The sequence below is a fragment of the Sporobolomyces koalae genome (genome assembly GCF_050403365.1).
Source record: "Sporobolomyces koalae JCM15063 DNA, S_koalae_JCM15063T_v1_ctg16, whole genome shotgun sequence".
Lineage (NCBI taxonomy): Eukaryota > Fungi > Basidiomycota > Microbotryomycetes > Sporidiobolales > Sporidiobolaceae > Sporobolomyces > Sporobolomyces koalae.
The window spans coordinates 283,450-298,560 of record NW_027481755.1 but is presented as its reverse complement, the minus strand read 5'-3'; the positions used below and the strand labels follow the sequence as shown (position 1 = coordinate 298,560).

The following is a 15,111-nucleotide window of genomic DNA, read 5'->3' as shown; positions in this document are numbered from 1 at the left end:
TCTGCTGAAAAGAGTAGAACCTCATTGGAATTTCAAAGCAAGTCGTTTCTGGCATTTCTCCTGTCCATAAAGGGTTGACACTGAACGATCTCCCGATTCGGCTAAGCGCTCGAGACAGCGATTTGCGCATGTTGAGCGATCGCGTCTATGTATGCCGCTCGAGCCTCTCTTTCCGCGATCTGGACACGCGCTTTTTTCGTCACGACGCGTCTCTTGCGGTTAGCCATCACTCATCAATTCACAAAGCCCGACAAACCCTGGGCCATGCGAGCGAGGTCCAACACTGTCTTTCCGACACGCTCGGCGTTGCCTCCGCTGCCGCCGACCCCGGTTGATCTTGCACCGCAGGAACCCCCAACACAGGAATCCCTCTCGGATCGAGCGCGTCTACAAACAGGACGCTTACAGGATCCTACCAGACCAAGTCAACCGCAATCGACGCGCGGACCCGATCGCGCGGTACCCGCACATCTGCCAACCCCTACTTCGACTCCCTCAACCTCGTCTCTGCACGACCCCGAGAGAGACATCAACGAGTCGCAACGTGATGTTATGGAAGTCAACCATGAGGAGGCTCCGGAGAGCCTGGGCGGAGATCGATCCGTCTCGCTCGAAGCGGAACTCGAAATGAAGAATATGATAGAGACCCTGGTCATGCAACAGGCGATTCGCGAAAGACGCCTGCTCTCGTCTCTGAATGGCTTCGGCGCACGCAGTCAGAGCAGGCGGAAATGGCTGCTTATTGTCGTCAGTTCCGTATTTCTCGTCCATCTTTGCCTTCGCGTCACTTACTGTACTGTGTCGGTTCAAAGAGTCGTATTGTGGAAGACGCATCAACTGACGAGGCGCCAAGCGGGAACGGATCAAGAGCAGCCGTTCTTTTGCCCCTCGAACAAACTGTATGTTGTAGTATTCCGCATGTTCTGAGACCTGTGATTGACCCTCAGTTTGTGCCCAGCTTTCTTCTCAAGCGCGCGTTATTGCGAATCATTTCGCTCTGCCAACGATAAGCAACCTCGGCATTTTTGTCGTCCTTAATTCCACCTTCTCTTCCGCCTTAGAGCAGCCCTCTACGCCTGCCTCAACTTCGGCGTCGGTGGCTTCTGAAGAGGTCAAGATGACGAGAGAGCGAGTGCTGGTGACCGAAGGCAGCTGGAAGCTTCTTTGGGCAGACTACCTCGAAGGAGGGAGGGGCGAGGCAGTGCCGATACCCGAGGCGAATGGTCTCCGTGAGTGTCAGCTTCATTCTCATTCGCGCAGAGAACTGATCTAATCATTGTATAGCTATTGCGGGACGTCTCGAATTCTGCACCGAGCTGCACAGACCCGCTTCAGAATCGCTGTCGAGTCAAGCCCATGCGCAAGGTCACACGCGTCCGCAAGTTGCAGGGAGACCATATATTTCATCCGCGGTTCCCTCACTGCGCAGTAGTCGACGATCAGAGCTTTTGGATTTTACCGATAGCGACAGCGCGGACAGCAGCTCTGGTCCAGAAGAATCCTACATCCCGACAACCTTCCGCAACCAGATTTCTTCTACCTCAACTCGCCGGGTCCCGCCTTTGTCATCTCAATATAGCGATCGCACGGCGAATCGGCCTCCGGTAGACATTCCCATTCCACCTGTCGCCCAGAACTTCAACCATTCCGCGTTCGCGACTCCGCTACGGCACCTCAGAGCTGGCTTCGGACGAATTCAAACTTCGCAATCAACACCAATCCTACGGTCTCCTAGCCTTGCGGCGGAGGAGACCTCGTTTTCGGCAGAGCATGAGGTCCTCGATGAGGTCGATACCGGTGAAGTAGACCTCGATGAACCCACTCTGAACTGGACGTATGAGCTCGACCGCCTACGCGAAGTGTCTGAGTCGGCGCTCTTGATGGATTCGAGCGCACATCAGTCGGACGATCAAGTAGGCGAGGCGTTTCAGAAACACCGCGAAATCTCACCTAGTCTGGCGCCAAAATGTCGTCCGTGCGCAGACCCATGCGGACCGACTCTTCTTGCGGGTTCCTCAAGCTATCCCTTCCTCAATATCTACCCCGCGGTTTATCCTCACATTGAGATTTACCCAAAACTCCCCGCCTGGCCTCCATTCAACCGCGACTCCCTGGCAGACAGTCTGGCGTCGTCATCGCCACAAGACAAAAATTGCTCGAACCCAGAAACCGATTCGCAGCCGGAGGGTCAGGCCCCGCCAGCAACGAAGGCACCGATCGATCTCACTGAAACAACCGTCTCCGAAACTGCCTACGATACCTCGATTGACTGGTACTTGTCGTCAACACCATCTGAAAACTCTATCCAAGATTCGCCAGAGACGAGCAGTTGTGACGGGGAGGGTGAGGGAGGGACCGACAGTGAGGGAGAGGGCGTGTTTGCGCTTTACGGAGGAAATATGTTGGCCACCATTCAGGAGGAAAGCTATACGCGCAGCTTGACGGCGCAGATGGAGGCCAACGATTCGATGTGCGAAGAAGCTTTGGCGGACGTGCCAGTATCGGACTCTGAAGGAGAAGAGACAGGTCGAAGCTATCCGGTATGCGTTAACACTCTGTACTGCAGGGAAAGGTCGGTCCTGATGTGCCTCAGAATCAGGATTCTCGCTGTCACCTTCCTTCCATTCCGATTATTATCAGGACCAGGGCGAGTATCTCGGATCCTGCTGATTTCCAGGGTAACGCCTTCCGCTCTAGACCTACCTCGCTCGAACTTGCGAAGGATGCTACCCAGCCGTCACCGCTTCCTTCGCCAACCATTCGACCAGCGAGTGGGTCTCAGGCTCTTGCTACAACCCTTCAAACGCAATCTTTCACAGAATCCGATCTTGAGGCTCGTGAGTACGAAGAAGCGATGCCGGGCGCAAGCTGCAACGACCCGGCAGCCGTTCGCGAAGCCTTCGACCTGGAGGATTCTCCCGAGATCCACCCCTTGTCATTTTCGGCCGACGAATACGATTTTGACAGCGATGACGGTCACGAGTTCTCTTTGGACACGGAAGAGATGGGCGAGGGGGATGAATCTTGTCAGACATTCGACCATCTAGTAAGCTTGAGGGGTTCGCACTCTCTACGGTCACATGATCCTGAGTGCGATCTTCGCGGACAGTTGCCTCTACCGACTCTTACGACACCAAAATCTTCACAGCCTATTCTCTTCGCATTCCCTTCGGCCGAAGGCTCCGACTTTGTCGAGGCGGTTACTCAATTTATTCTCGAAGGTACTGAAGATTCCGTTTCCTTCGCTACCCTCGCCGCCAGGATCTCACGTTCAATACAAATCATAGCTCAGAATCAGTCCATCGCGAGACGCGGGGTATTCCGGGTTGCTCTTGGGCTTGGGCACAAAGACCTTTCAAGACGACTGGTAGAAGCCATCCAATTCAATCCAGCTCTGCGTTGCGATAGATGGTAAGTCTCTTTAGCTTCGGTCACAATATTATAGCTGACATCGGACACCATCTAGGGAGGTGTATGTTGCCGAATCCGAAGACGACTTGCTCACAGGCAGCCCACTTCACTCGGCCCGCATATTTTGCACTGAGACAGTTCAGTCGTCGCAATGTGACCTTGTCTTGCTCGATCTGGCGAACCGTGAGTCTTCTCTTAATGTGTGCACCGCTCGAACTCGCTTTTGACCGCGTCTTTCGTTGAGCAGGATGGAACGGAACAATCGAAGAGGACCCGAAAGACCAAGCCAGAAATGATCCGAAACTGCCCATCTCGCTGGTCGAGTCTGCGCGCCGACTCGCAATCTTTGCCTGCGGAAGCGACCGACGTGCAGAACTCGCCAAATCGCTCAAAGGACCACTCTCGCCAGAAGCACAGTCGGTGGTTTACTTTGCTGACGCAGACGCGGTCGAGGGACTCGACTACGCGAGAACATCGTTCTGGGCAGAGTGAAGCGAGACTATGGCTTCTTCGCGACGAGCGTTTCTCAATGTTCATGCTTGCAAAAATTGAATAAGCCCAAGAGTGTCTATTATCTTTTTTTTTCAGATCTGCAAAGAGCTCTGAAGTGGGTACTGTACGAGTTTCCGGCCTTCTAGGAATCCAGACAAGTACATTTGTTGCGATCCATGACATTATCGGTACACTCTCTCGCAATCTTGGGATCCCAGCAATTGAAAATTGCGGGCCAAGCGCGTTCGACCGAATGTCCGAACGCAGGGTTCGAAGGTCCTCCAGAATCGTTGGGTCCCCACATCTGGATCGCACGATAACGAAACATGAGTTTGGGGTCCAGTGAGTGTACAGTTTGAAGCGAAGATTTCGAGAGGAAACGAACCTTGTGAATCCAGTGTCCTTCGGGAGCACTCATGAGTTCATCGACATAGGCATATTTCTCGTAATCGTTTGCCAGGATGCGGTCCCTTGATACGATGAATTGAGCCGACCAAGCCATCTTTGTGCAAGCATACCAGTCAGATTGTCATGCTTTCTCCCAATTGCGTGACAGGAAGAAACAAAAACTTACAGTTTGACCTCCAGGAGCACATAGTTGACCTTGGAAGATTGAAAACATTTGAGTCCACAATCCGAAATCGACTCCGACTTTCTCATCTTTGCCACAATCTCCAGGGATGAGAGGTCCGAAATGTGCGAACCCAGTATCGGCCGCGACGAGTTGTAACCGGGGAGCGGCGATGAAATCCCATGCGAGATGAGGTTGCAAGAAGAACGTGTGGGCCGCGAGGGATCGACGACGGAGATGGGTCAGAGGTTGCGAGAGGGTCGGAGGGAGAGCTTTGACGGGGAAAGGAGTAGTCGAAGCGGTATTGTTGTAGTGAAGCATGATATGCTGATTCAAAGAAAAGAAATATCCGTTAGTCTCTCCTCGCAAGATGCCGGTTCAGAAGCACAAGTTGGCGTTTTCTTTGCGAGAGAAGCTCACCTTGAGATACGTTTCTCCTTCGCGTCCCACATTGTCGATCGGTACGACTTCGTCATTCGGCTTGAGGTCCATGCCCTTCCTAATCTCGTCTTCACTGAACGGCCCCTTGTTGTAAATGATGAATCGCTCGACTCGATTGCGGACAAACTCGAGGTTTCGGATACCGTTCAAGTGATTCTTCACGGCGGGAAGATCTTCCGAGTAGTACGAAACGACGACGTCGACCGTGTTGGACGAGAGGTCGAGAGGGAGAGCGGTGAGGGGACAGATCGCGGTGCGGAGCGAGTTTGGCAAGAGAGAACAGGCGTGTTGAAGAGGGGGAACATTAGAAGCCGGGGGTTGCAGGAGATGAATAAGTAAGGGTATAAAGGGAATAAGGGCGAGGAGTGGGCAAGAAGACAGGAAGGAGGAAGCCGTTGAATCGGAAAGGCGGTCATTCGACGACTTGCGATGCGCGGCCGTAGGAGTCGAGGGTTGAAGTTTAGGCGAGTTTGGGTTCGAGACACTTGGCGATGCAGCGAAGCCGGACGATCCGTTGCTGTTGCCATTGGCGTTCAGGGGAGAGTATGCCGTGCTCAATCCTGCACTGCGACTGCTGATCCCGCGTACTGCCGCTGCCACTTCTGGATCGGCCCACGCGACGACAGCAGTACCAACAGCGTACACGAACAAGACCTGCAACCAATTCTCCCGGATCGGATAGCCGTACTCGCCGAACGCGCCACAGAACAGGAGGATCGAGTTGCGGGCAAACAAGGTCGTGGTCGAGCTGAGCGGGGACGAGAAGAGTTTGAGGCCGAAGAGGACCGCAATCTGCGCTGCGATGGTCGTGGACAGGGTGAACAGGATCGCGACGATCGTGGCCGAACCTCCGACGGTCGCGATTGGGACGAACCAACCCAGAGGAACGATACCGAGCGAAGTAGCTGTAGCGACCTACACACTCGACAGGAACTGATTAGGAGTCGAGTTTTTGTATTTTCCGAGGATGGACGCACGGCTACGGTTCCGAGCAGGAATTCTCCTGCCCTGTTGTCATCTGCAAGTCCCTCCTTGAGCATCAAGAGAGCGAGTGCCTCGATCGGGACGCGCAGCACTGCTAGGATGAGCTTGGCAGCAGAGCCGTAGATACCGATCAAGCAGAATCCGGCCATGAATGTTGCGAGAATGATCGTGTTGCTCAGACTTGATGGGATGGAAGCGTGCAGAGGGCTTCCTAGAGGCAATCTCGGAGTGAGGTAGGGTAGGATGAGGAGGATAGCCGGGAGGACGAAGAGCTAGAGCGACAAACGAAGGGGCGTTGGCAAGGGTCCGCGGATCGTCCCGGATCGGGAGCGAGGAAGAAAGGGCACAAACTCACATCGACAGCTTCACACAGACGCGTGTCGTTCCTCCTCGACGTCCACAACCTCAGTGTGAACGAAACTGCGCTCGTGACCCCTGCGAGCGCCATGAAAGTACGATTCGCTCGTTCGCCGCCTTTTCCCAACTCGATCCCGCGTCTCGCTTCCTTGCCGAACGTGCCATGAGGTCTCCAGAATCCGAGTGCGAGTGCGACGAGTCCGAGCGATGCAAAGTGCAAGAACGGGAACGCGAGGAGGAGCGCGTGCGAATGTTGCGCAGCGCGAGGGAGCTGGTGCGTCGCGATCGCGGATGCGACAACAAGTGCAGTTAAGGATGCGACGAGGTCTCTTGGTGGAGTCGCAAGGGCGTGCGTTGGGAGGTGTCCGGTTGAGCTGCCTCTGCGATGATGAAACTGCTTCTGTTGCTGTTGCGCGTCATCTTGCGCGAGGAGCTCGTCTGCTGTTCTCAGCGCGAGCTCTTCTTCCTCGAGGTTGACCATCTGCAGTCGAGCGAGTAACGAATCGGCGCCTGAAGGAATACAGTAGCAAAGAACCCTGAACTTCGGATCCGCATCCGGCTCTCGGGCCGCAGCCACGTCTTTAACGCTTTTCCTTTTTTTCTTTTCTTCCCCGCGTGATCAAAATAGGGTTTCTTTTCCCTTGGCACTGCCAACGCGCGTATAGAAAACGAAAATCCGCGGAAAGAAAATTGTAATAACAAGATTCTTATCTACCATTAGAATTGACTTCGTGCCCTGTCTAGCCAGCATCGCGTACTTCTGCAGCAGCGAGTGATCTTGCAGATGTGCCCACCTCTTCAAGTCCAATCATGCTCGTCCTCCTCGATTCCGGAAATTCCGTACCCTGATTCAAACTCGTCAACCCGACCTGCCGGTTCGGCTTTCGAAATTTCGAAGTACTCGCAGCTGACATCGACGATGTCGTTCGACGTGCTCGGCCATGCGCGAGTAGGTCTTCTTCGCCCCCAAAGTAATCCAAGTTCCAACCGCTCGCTGTGCCAGACGATACTGACCGGTGAGGAGACGACGTTCGTGAGAGGGGTAAAGCGATCGCACCCCTCGTGCTCGTCGAGCCGAGGTATTTGTTGAGCGTGAGGTTGAGCGAAGAGAACGAACTCGAGAGCGTGTTGGTGAGTGGACCAAAGAACAAACCTCGCGACTCTGGTGCTGCAGTCTGCGCAGAGTACGCTTTGGGAGTCGACACGTCGAGTTGAGAATTCGATTGGGAACTTGGAGGCGCAAAGAACGAGAGTTGGGATGCGGGGAGTCGCTCGACCTTGAGCGTGCGTTTCGCGAGGGCGAGGTGCGATCCGTTAGGAGAACTCGTGTCGGATGGCGGAGTCAGATCGAGTGACGACGTCGAGAGAGCGGGCGAGAAAGTTGCTGAAAGCTGCGAAGTCGACGAGGCATAATCGGGCGTCCCCGAAGCCGACAAGTCCCTTGTGTCTCGTTGTCCGTGCAGAGGATATGGGTCAAAGCGACTAATAGGATCCCCTAAAGAGAACGTGTGCTTTGAAGGCGGTGCTCCTGGACTTGACCGTAACGAGGACCGGACAGAATCGAGAGAGGGACGAGACGACGATCCGGGCTCGTCGTCCCAAATCGCGAGAAAATCGCTCTCGGGCGTGAGGGTCGGATGCGACATGGTCTCGAGGGATGAGGTCGGCACGAGATGGCGCGCTCTCGGCGATACGAGGTGCTGCTCATGATCCGAGCGCCTCGCTGCAGCAGCGAACGCTTCACTTGAGCTCGCTATTGAAGGGTCGGTACCATCGCGCTTCCAGACGGTGATGTCGCCGTTCTCCTCGCGGGCGATTCGTTCTAGACCAAAGGACGAGCTCGGTAGGTTGCATTCGTCAAGCGGGATCAGGAGGGTCGCCTTGAAATGTATCGGATCTGTTGCCCACAGGCGGTTCGCTTTCCGCAGGGCCTGTTGCTGTTGAGCCTCGGTTCGAGTTCAGCTCGTGCAAGCGCTTGTCAGGAGGTAGGAGCACGTACCGAGATGCCATACTGGAGCGAGACGGAGGCGATCGTGTCGGTTTTGAGCACCTGCGCACGACCGAAAAAGTCAGTCAGTTCGAACGATGCTCGCTCGATGAATTGACAGTCGTACCTTGTGCACGACCACCTCGCGCTCTCTGTCTCGCTGGCTGACCGTGCGAGGTGACTCTGCCATGTTTGGGTCTCGCTGCTTCCCTTTCCCGTTCGAGGCGCGTCCCTGTCCGGCAAGATCGAGCGCATCCTCGGTTGCTTTGCGGAGGCTGGGTCTCGTGATGTCGGCAGTGTCGTGATCGAGCTCGAGACGAGAACCGGTGAGCGCAGGGTCGGGGGTGGTCGGAAGGGATGAGGGGGCGGGGGGATCCCAAATCGAGGTTGGTTTCCTCGCACGGACACTGCGTGCGATCGGTGACGATGCGCGGGTCGATGTCGCTGACGCCCTTGCAGATTCCCGTGACGACGAGGCAGCAGAAGGACCGGCATCTGGGCCCAAGGGAGACCACGGATCGAGCGGATGCACGGTCGAAGTGGCGGTCGTGATGGCATGCGATGCGCCGACAGAGGAGAGCGAGGTAGTCATTCAGGTGGGCATCGTCTCGAGCAGGCGCAGGCGGGGCTGATGAATGCGAGACGAGAGCGAGAGAGTCGCGCAGAGGGGCAGCTGACCGCTCGCCTCGAGTTCAAGGACTCGTCCCTTGCCTCCTCCTCACCACCCTCAATCCTCTACGCTTGCAGTCATGGCCCAGAACATGCCCACTGATCCCACTCGTCTCGGTCCTGGTGGCCAGATTGCCCCGTGAGCGCGCATCTCGTTGCATCGAGTGGCTTCGTCTCGTCTAGAAAAGCTAACCCGGTTCAACCTCATCGCGCGCGACAGGACCCCTCAAGTGAGCCTCATCTGCGTGCTGTGCAGTGACTGATGGACCACAACTGACCCTGCTCTGCGCTGCTGCTAGAACACTCCCGCTGTCAACAACCTCACTTCGTCCCTCGTCTCGTGAGTAATCTCTCCTCCCGCTGCGGCAGTCCCGTGCACACACATCTGGCTAGGTCTGGAATTTTTGTTGCCTGTGACACAAGCTGACGTAGCCATTTCATCGTGTGCAGGCGCCCTCAGATCCCTCCTACCCTTGGTGAGGAAGATGAGGTCGAGACCATCGGCTCGCGAGATGCTCAGGGCATGGCCGCCCTCGCCGGAAACCCTGCCTTTGGTGAGTCTCGCTCGAGTACCGACCTGTGCGCATCCTCGCGGCGCTGACCACAGTGGTCGCATTTCCCCCAACCCCCCGCATTTTCCGAAACGCAACGTTTCGCCCTCGCTCCTGCGCGTACACCGACACGCGCCGCTCGCTCGCGCTCCCGCTCACACCGCACTATGTAGCTCAACTCGTGCAAGGTCGCCTCTCGGGCTTAATCGGTCGTTCGTCGGGATACGTCGAGTCGCTCCCCACCGCGATCCAGTACCGCCTCACCGCCCTCAAGGGCGTGCAGCGTGACCACTCGGCTCTCGAGGCCGAGTTCCAGAAGGACATCTTTGAGCTCGAGAAGAAGTACGCCGAGAAGTACCGCCCGTTGTACGAGCGCAGGCGGGAACTCGTCGAGGGCAAGGCAGAGCCCAAGGCCGACGAGATCGAGAAGGGGGTCCAGGCCGAGGAGGAGGACGAGGACGACGAGTCGGACTTTGACGACGAGGAGGAGGAAGAAGAGCAGGACGAGGCGGACAAGAAGCCCAAGGGAGTCAAGCCCACCGCAGAGGAGCTCGACGAGGCCCCGAAGGGTATCCCCGAGTTCTGGCTCACGACCCTCAAGAACCACCTCGGCCTGTCGGAACTCATCACCGAGCGCGACGAGGAGGCCCTCAAGCACCTCGTCGACATTCGCGTCGCGTACCCGGCTGGCGACAAGTCGGGCTTCACGCTCGTGTTTGACTTTGCCGAAGGCGCAAAAGAGTTCTTCGAGAACACCAAGCTCGAGAAGAGCTACTACTACCAGGACGAGGTTGGATACGAGGGAGACTTTGTGTACGACCACGCCGAGGGCACCAAGATCAACTGGAAGGAGGGCAAGGACCTCACCGTCAAGATTGAGACCAAGAAGCAGCGTAACAAGAGTGAGTGTGCGAGTAAACCGTCTAGTCAAGTACCGTCGAAACTGACGCAGCATTTGTACATGATTGCTAGACACCAACCAAACCCGCATCGTCAAGAAGGCAGTCCCGACCGACTCGTTCTTCTCGTTCTTCTCGCCCCCGAAACCTCCCACAGCCGACGACGCTTCCGACATCTCGATCGACGACGACCTCGACGAGAAGCTCGAACTCGACTACCAGATTGGCGAGGACCTCAAGGAGCGAGTGATCCCCCGCGCGATCGACTTTTTCACCGGTAAGGCGCTCAGGTACGAGCAAGGCGCTGGCGGCCCGGACGACTTTGACAGCGACGAGTTTGACGACGAGTTTGACGAGGACGAGGAAGACTCGTGAGTTTTTTTTTTGACTGGCGACTAATGCTACCGCTGTCCGCGAGAGTCTGGATGATGGAGACTGACTCGAGCCGAGGGTCTTTTTCTCGAAGTGATGAAGATGAGGCACCCCGACGTGCGCCTGTTCCTCCTCAGGGCAACACTCCTCAAGATCCCGCCGAGTGCAAACAGTACGTTCATTCCTCTATTCTCTTCACCGTTCTCCATCCTGACCCCAGTGTCTCGTCATTTCAGACAATAAACGCCAAATTTCGTGACCCGAGGACCGTCGCGCATTCGTATTCTTTTCTCCTATTCCCTCCCTGCCTCTCTTCTCCAAGGATCCCCCACGGTTTCTCTACTTCTACGTCTTTCCCCATTAGCAAACTAGCTTCTTCTTCTTCTTCACCTCTTAACAAACGATCTCTGTCAAACAATACAGCACTTTTCAGTTCCTTGATTTGCGCTTTTCTGTACATGCGCGATTTGCCTCTCGACCGTTCTGCGTCCACGGGCGCTAGTTTTCGGCAGCCCTCGCTGATATGTAGGCGAAAGACAAAAACAGAATCATGTCGTGCTTTTCGGCCGCGATTACTCCTGCGGCTCGGAACGATCGGAACGGATTACGGCTCGGCGGGAATCTGAAGATTTGACAGCTGCGGAGACGGCAATTCTCTTCTCTTGGCTCTTCTTTCTATGATTCGAAACGCATGCTCGCGACCGCACAACATGAAGTTGCGTTTGTGAAGCACAGCGATCCGGACGCAGCGACCGATGCAGCGACCGATGCAGCAGCAACTTCAAGGTCAATCACACCAACGCGGGAATCTCTCGAACCAAGTCAAGAAGACTTGGATGGACCGGATCAGGACGATGCAGCTACCGTGATCGATTCAAGAGATCCTACTGATCTCGTTGAAGAGCAAGACAAGAAACGCTCTCGCGTCAAGGACGAGGAGGAGTTGAATGATCGACCGCATCCGAACAAACGATCTCTTCGAGTTGGGAGCAAAATCTCGTATCGAACGAAAAGAGCTTTACAGTTCTTACTCGATCAGTGGTTCGTTCTCGGAGTCGGGTTTGTCATCGTCAGTTCGAGCTACATTTCCCACAGCATGTTGATTTTGGGCAATCTTTCGCTGACACTCTGTTCTTCTTATACGCGAATCTATCTCTCATGGATAGGGGATGGCTGCGGCATTCCCAAACGTCGCGAGAACTGGAGGTGTGTTGCGAGCAGAATACACGATCAAATACCTCCTTGTCGCGATCATCTTTTTCGTTTCGGGCTTGACTTTGCCTTTACGCAATCTCGTCAGTTTCCTTTAAGAGCTCTGTTGTGATCTTTTGCTAACCACCTTGTCAAGCTGTTAGTATACAAGAGCGAGCGACTGGAAGCTGCACCTCGTGACGCAAGGGACTTGTTTCTTTGTCTTTCCGACGATCGTCTTTGCTGTAAGTTTCTCCCACAACATTGCCCACATGGTTCCAAATCAGTCAGCGAAAGTATCTCGACAGCTGATGAAGTCTGGTCAAACTAGATCGTCAACTGCGTCCGTGCGGCTGATCCCGAATTCAAGCGCTTCAACCCGAACGCGCTGATCGGGATGCAAGTCATGAGCGTCGTACCCACGACAGTATCTTCGAACGTCGTCATGACGGGACAAGCAGGCGGAGATGAAGCTGCCGCGACGTGCGAAGTCGTCCTAGGCAACTTGGTCGGCACGTTCTTGTCTCCAGCTCTCCTAGAAATGTTCTTCTCGTCTTCGAGATGGGATTTCGGGAGACCTGATGCCGGAGGCGGTGGTGGAGTAGGGGAGGTTTATCGTCAGGTGATCCAGCAAGTGAGCGATTCATCCTTCGTCTCATCATTGAAACGTCGATTTCCGTGCTGATTCGCATTCTGGATGGGTCATGTTCAAGCTTGGATACACGGTATTTATTCCATTGTTTGTTGGAGAACTCATTCAGTACATCTGGCCACGACAAACGAAACTTGTGCGTACCAAGTTGCGACTAGGCAAAGTCGGTTCGCTTTGTCTGCTTGGCGTAGTTTGGTGAGCTTCTCCACCTGACCCAGATCCACTGTTCCGAAAAAAGCTGACCTGTACGATATCTTTTGGATTCCAGGTCGACATTTTCGACAGCATTTTACGAAAACGCTTTCGAAATCCTGACGGGAGAAGCAATCTCGTTCATCGTGACGGTCAATGTCGGGCTTTACCTCGTCTTGTCCCTGTTCCTTTTCGCCATTGCCCGTCTCGTTCCGATACGGCAACGAAAAAATCTCGCGACCGAAGGACCAAGCCGGATCAAGGGTGCCTTGTTCGATCCTGAAACTACAATCGCATTGTTGTTCTGTGGAGCGGCGAAAGGTGCAGCGCTAGGAGCCCGTAGGTGTGGTCTGATACCTCGATGTCGCTACTGAAAGCTGACCAGATTCTCAATGCTTAGCCATCGTTGCAATCCTGTACGGCGGACTCCCGTCGCAAGCTGGAGGCATCATCTCGTTACCGATCGTACTGTATCAGGGGTCCCAGATCGTCCTCGGTCAAATCACGGTAGCGATCCTCAAATCATGGCATAGACGGCTCAATCGAGCCGATAGCATAGACCCCGAGAAGAGAGCAGGGACTGATACAGGCAAATAATAGACCATCCACGTATTGTTATAGAATCGCTGTTGCAACAAAACCCTATTCGACTGATACACCGGGCCAAGACGTATAGGGAGGGAACATGACCGATCACACCAACATGGTTCCGAGTACGACGCTGCCCAAAACTGCAGAGCAAGATACGACGAGGCCTGTCTGTGGCGACTGGCTCCGCGCGGACCCCGATGTTCCTGTTGCCCGAGCGCCCTGAGTCCCTGTCGAGAAAGTCGTTTGCACAGTGCCAATCTTTGTGTAAGGCGCTCGAGTATTTGTCGACAAGACTTCGCCACTGTATTTCGGAAAAGAAACAAAAGAAACGGGTGTCAGGAAGAATGAAAGCACAGATCGGGCAAGCAGGAGAGCGAAACTTGCGGTTGTCCAGAACTGTAGATGTCCCGAGTCGAGACTGCAACGGGCGAATTCGTGTCTGCAACGGTGGCGGTCGTCGGGAACGCTCCTACGAGTCCGGTCGCCGTGTCGGTCGCGCTCGAAGCGAGAATCGAGTTGTACGGCGCGGCAGCGGTCGAGATGGCTTGCAATAGGGATGATGGAGCTGATTGGCCATCATAAGTGTCTGGAAAGCGGCATATGGAAGGAGTGTTTAGCGCGAGAGAGTGGAGGAAGTGGGGGAAACCCCGAGTTTGCCGGCGGCGGGACGAGAAGACTTACAGACGAGAGGCGGGAAGGACGCGGCGGTCTGTGACCGGACACAGGTACCCAGAAGCAGCACAGCGAAGAGTAGAGACAGTCGCAGCATGGCTGTGGGAGAATGCAGGACAGGGGAAAGAAGAAAGGAAGAAAGTCGAAAATGAAATTCATTAGTCGGTTCGAACAGTTCGCCGGGATCGTCAATTGCATACTTTTCGGTGCAGAGAAGGACAGACTGTTTTGAATAACCCTGGCAGGCTGTGATAAAATGGTGTCGACCTGTGAGTTCTGAGCACTGGTGTTCGTCTGCGATGCACCATGCTGACAATGGCATCGCTACAACCGCAAATCGCATCGCACTTTGCATTAATATAGCTCTGTGCCGATGGCGTAAGAGACGCATAGCGGAAGGAGTGCTTGAGGGAGTCTTTCCGGTCCGTGATAGATGTCAAAGTTTGAAGGTCGAGCGTAACCCTTTTTGTGGTCGCTCTGCGACGTCAGATATCGACTGTGACCTACAAGCAGAATGAGAACATGCAACGTTCTCCGATGTGATCCCTAAGGATGAAAAGCCATGCAAAAGCAACCGTGCGCATGGACATTTCGGAACCTTTTTCCTAGATGGATTACTCGCCGAGTGTTTGCCTTGATACCGCTTCTTGCACCGTAGGTTCAGCTGCCAGCCACTGCGCTGCCGACTCATTGGAGCAGATCGCTCCGTCCAACGATTCGTCAATCTCCGCGGAACTTCTTGCTTAATAACATAATTGTATTTCGTACGCGTCTAGCGCCTACATGACCTATTAAAGATAATCTGAAGTGTATCAGCGTAGCTCGCGCGCGAACAGAATCCATTCAGCTGGGCACCCCGTGCGCGCGTCGAAGGTACCCATTTAGCTGCTCTCCAGCACACCGACATCCTTCGTTCAAAGTCGACCACGCGACGACTCTAGCGGTCCACGACTCTGCCACCTCAGGGCTGCAACAGCGAGCGTCAGCTGCGGCAAAGAACAGAGTCGAGAAGTAAGGGTGCACGCGCTAATTGGAGCTGAGAGGGACCTCTCACGAGGCTCTACCACTGCTAGCCTCGT

At 54.9% G+C, this 15,111-nt stretch overlaps 6 protein-coding genes across 6 annotated transcripts; 3 read left to right on the top strand and 3 right to left on the bottom strand.

Annotated features, from left to right (window-relative positions):
- Nucleotides 1-264: 264 nt before the first annotated feature.
- On the top strand, nucleotides 265-3,903 carry JCM15063_003135 (uncharacterized protein; the record flags this gene model as incomplete). Its single annotated transcript, XM_076678730.1, has 8 exons — nucleotides 265-747; nucleotides 959-1,229; nucleotides 1,285-2,572; nucleotides 2,641-3,046; nucleotides 3,110-3,221; nucleotides 3,288-3,411; nucleotides 3,467-3,594; nucleotides 3,659-3,903. The coding sequence occupies 8 exons, from the start codon at nucleotides 265-267 to the stop codon at nucleotides 3,901-3,903; spliced, it is 3,057 nt and encodes a 1,018-aa protein (XP_076534222.1).
- A 142-nt stretch (nucleotides 3,904-4,045) lies between these two features.
- JCM15063_003134 (uncharacterized protein) lies at nucleotides 4,046-6,737 on the bottom strand (the record flags this gene model as incomplete). The annotated part of the gene is made up of 6 exons (XM_076678729.1): nucleotides 4,046-4,207; nucleotides 4,289-4,405; nucleotides 4,478-4,801; nucleotides 4,895-5,830; nucleotides 5,893-6,171; nucleotides 6,255-6,737. The coding sequence occupies 6 exons, from the start codon at nucleotides 6,735-6,737 to the stop codon at nucleotides 4,046-4,048; spliced, it is 2,301 nt and encodes a 766-aa protein (XP_076534221.1).
- Nucleotides 6,738-6,996: 259 nt separating this feature from the next.
- JCM15063_003133 (uncharacterized protein) lies at nucleotides 6,997-8,835 on the bottom strand (the record flags this gene model as incomplete). Its single annotated transcript, XM_076678728.1, has 3 exons — nucleotides 6,997-8,193; nucleotides 8,256-8,306; nucleotides 8,371-8,835. 3 exons carry the CDS (start codon nucleotides 8,833-8,835, stop codon nucleotides 6,997-6,999), a joined length of 1,713 nt encoding a protein of 570 aa, XP_076534220.1.
- A 157-nt stretch (nucleotides 8,836-8,992) lies between these two features.
- NAP1 (histone chaperone NAP1) lies at nucleotides 8,993-10,977 on the top strand (the record flags this gene model as incomplete). The annotated part of the gene is made up of 8 exons (XM_076678727.1): nucleotides 8,993-9,051; nucleotides 9,133-9,142; nucleotides 9,212-9,252; nucleotides 9,363-9,466; nucleotides 9,637-10,365; nucleotides 10,436-10,733; nucleotides 10,829-10,906; nucleotides 10,971-10,977. The coding sequence occupies 8 exons, from the start codon at nucleotides 8,993-8,995 to the stop codon at nucleotides 10,975-10,977; spliced, it is 1,326 nt and encodes a 441-aa protein (XP_076534219.1).
- Nucleotides 10,978-11,425: 448 nt separating this feature from the next.
- On the top strand, nucleotides 11,426-13,366 carry RCH1 (Rch1p; the record flags this gene model as incomplete). Its single annotated transcript, XM_076678726.1, has 7 exons — nucleotides 11,426-11,803; nucleotides 11,901-12,029; nucleotides 12,090-12,170; nucleotides 12,257-12,559; nucleotides 12,639-12,772; nucleotides 12,846-13,108; nucleotides 13,170-13,366. 7 exons carry the CDS (start codon nucleotides 11,426-11,428, stop codon nucleotides 13,364-13,366), a joined length of 1,485 nt encoding a protein of 494 aa, XP_076534218.1.
- A 96-nt stretch (nucleotides 13,367-13,462) lies between these two features.
- On the bottom strand, nucleotides 13,463-14,129 carry JCM15063_003130 (uncharacterized protein; the record flags this gene model as incomplete). The annotated part of the gene is made up of 3 exons (XM_076678725.1): nucleotides 13,463-13,661; nucleotides 13,745-13,946; nucleotides 14,042-14,129. 3 exons carry the CDS (start codon nucleotides 14,127-14,129, stop codon nucleotides 13,463-13,465), a joined length of 489 nt encoding a protein of 162 aa, XP_076534217.1.
- Nucleotides 14,130-15,111: the final 982 nt, after the last annotated feature.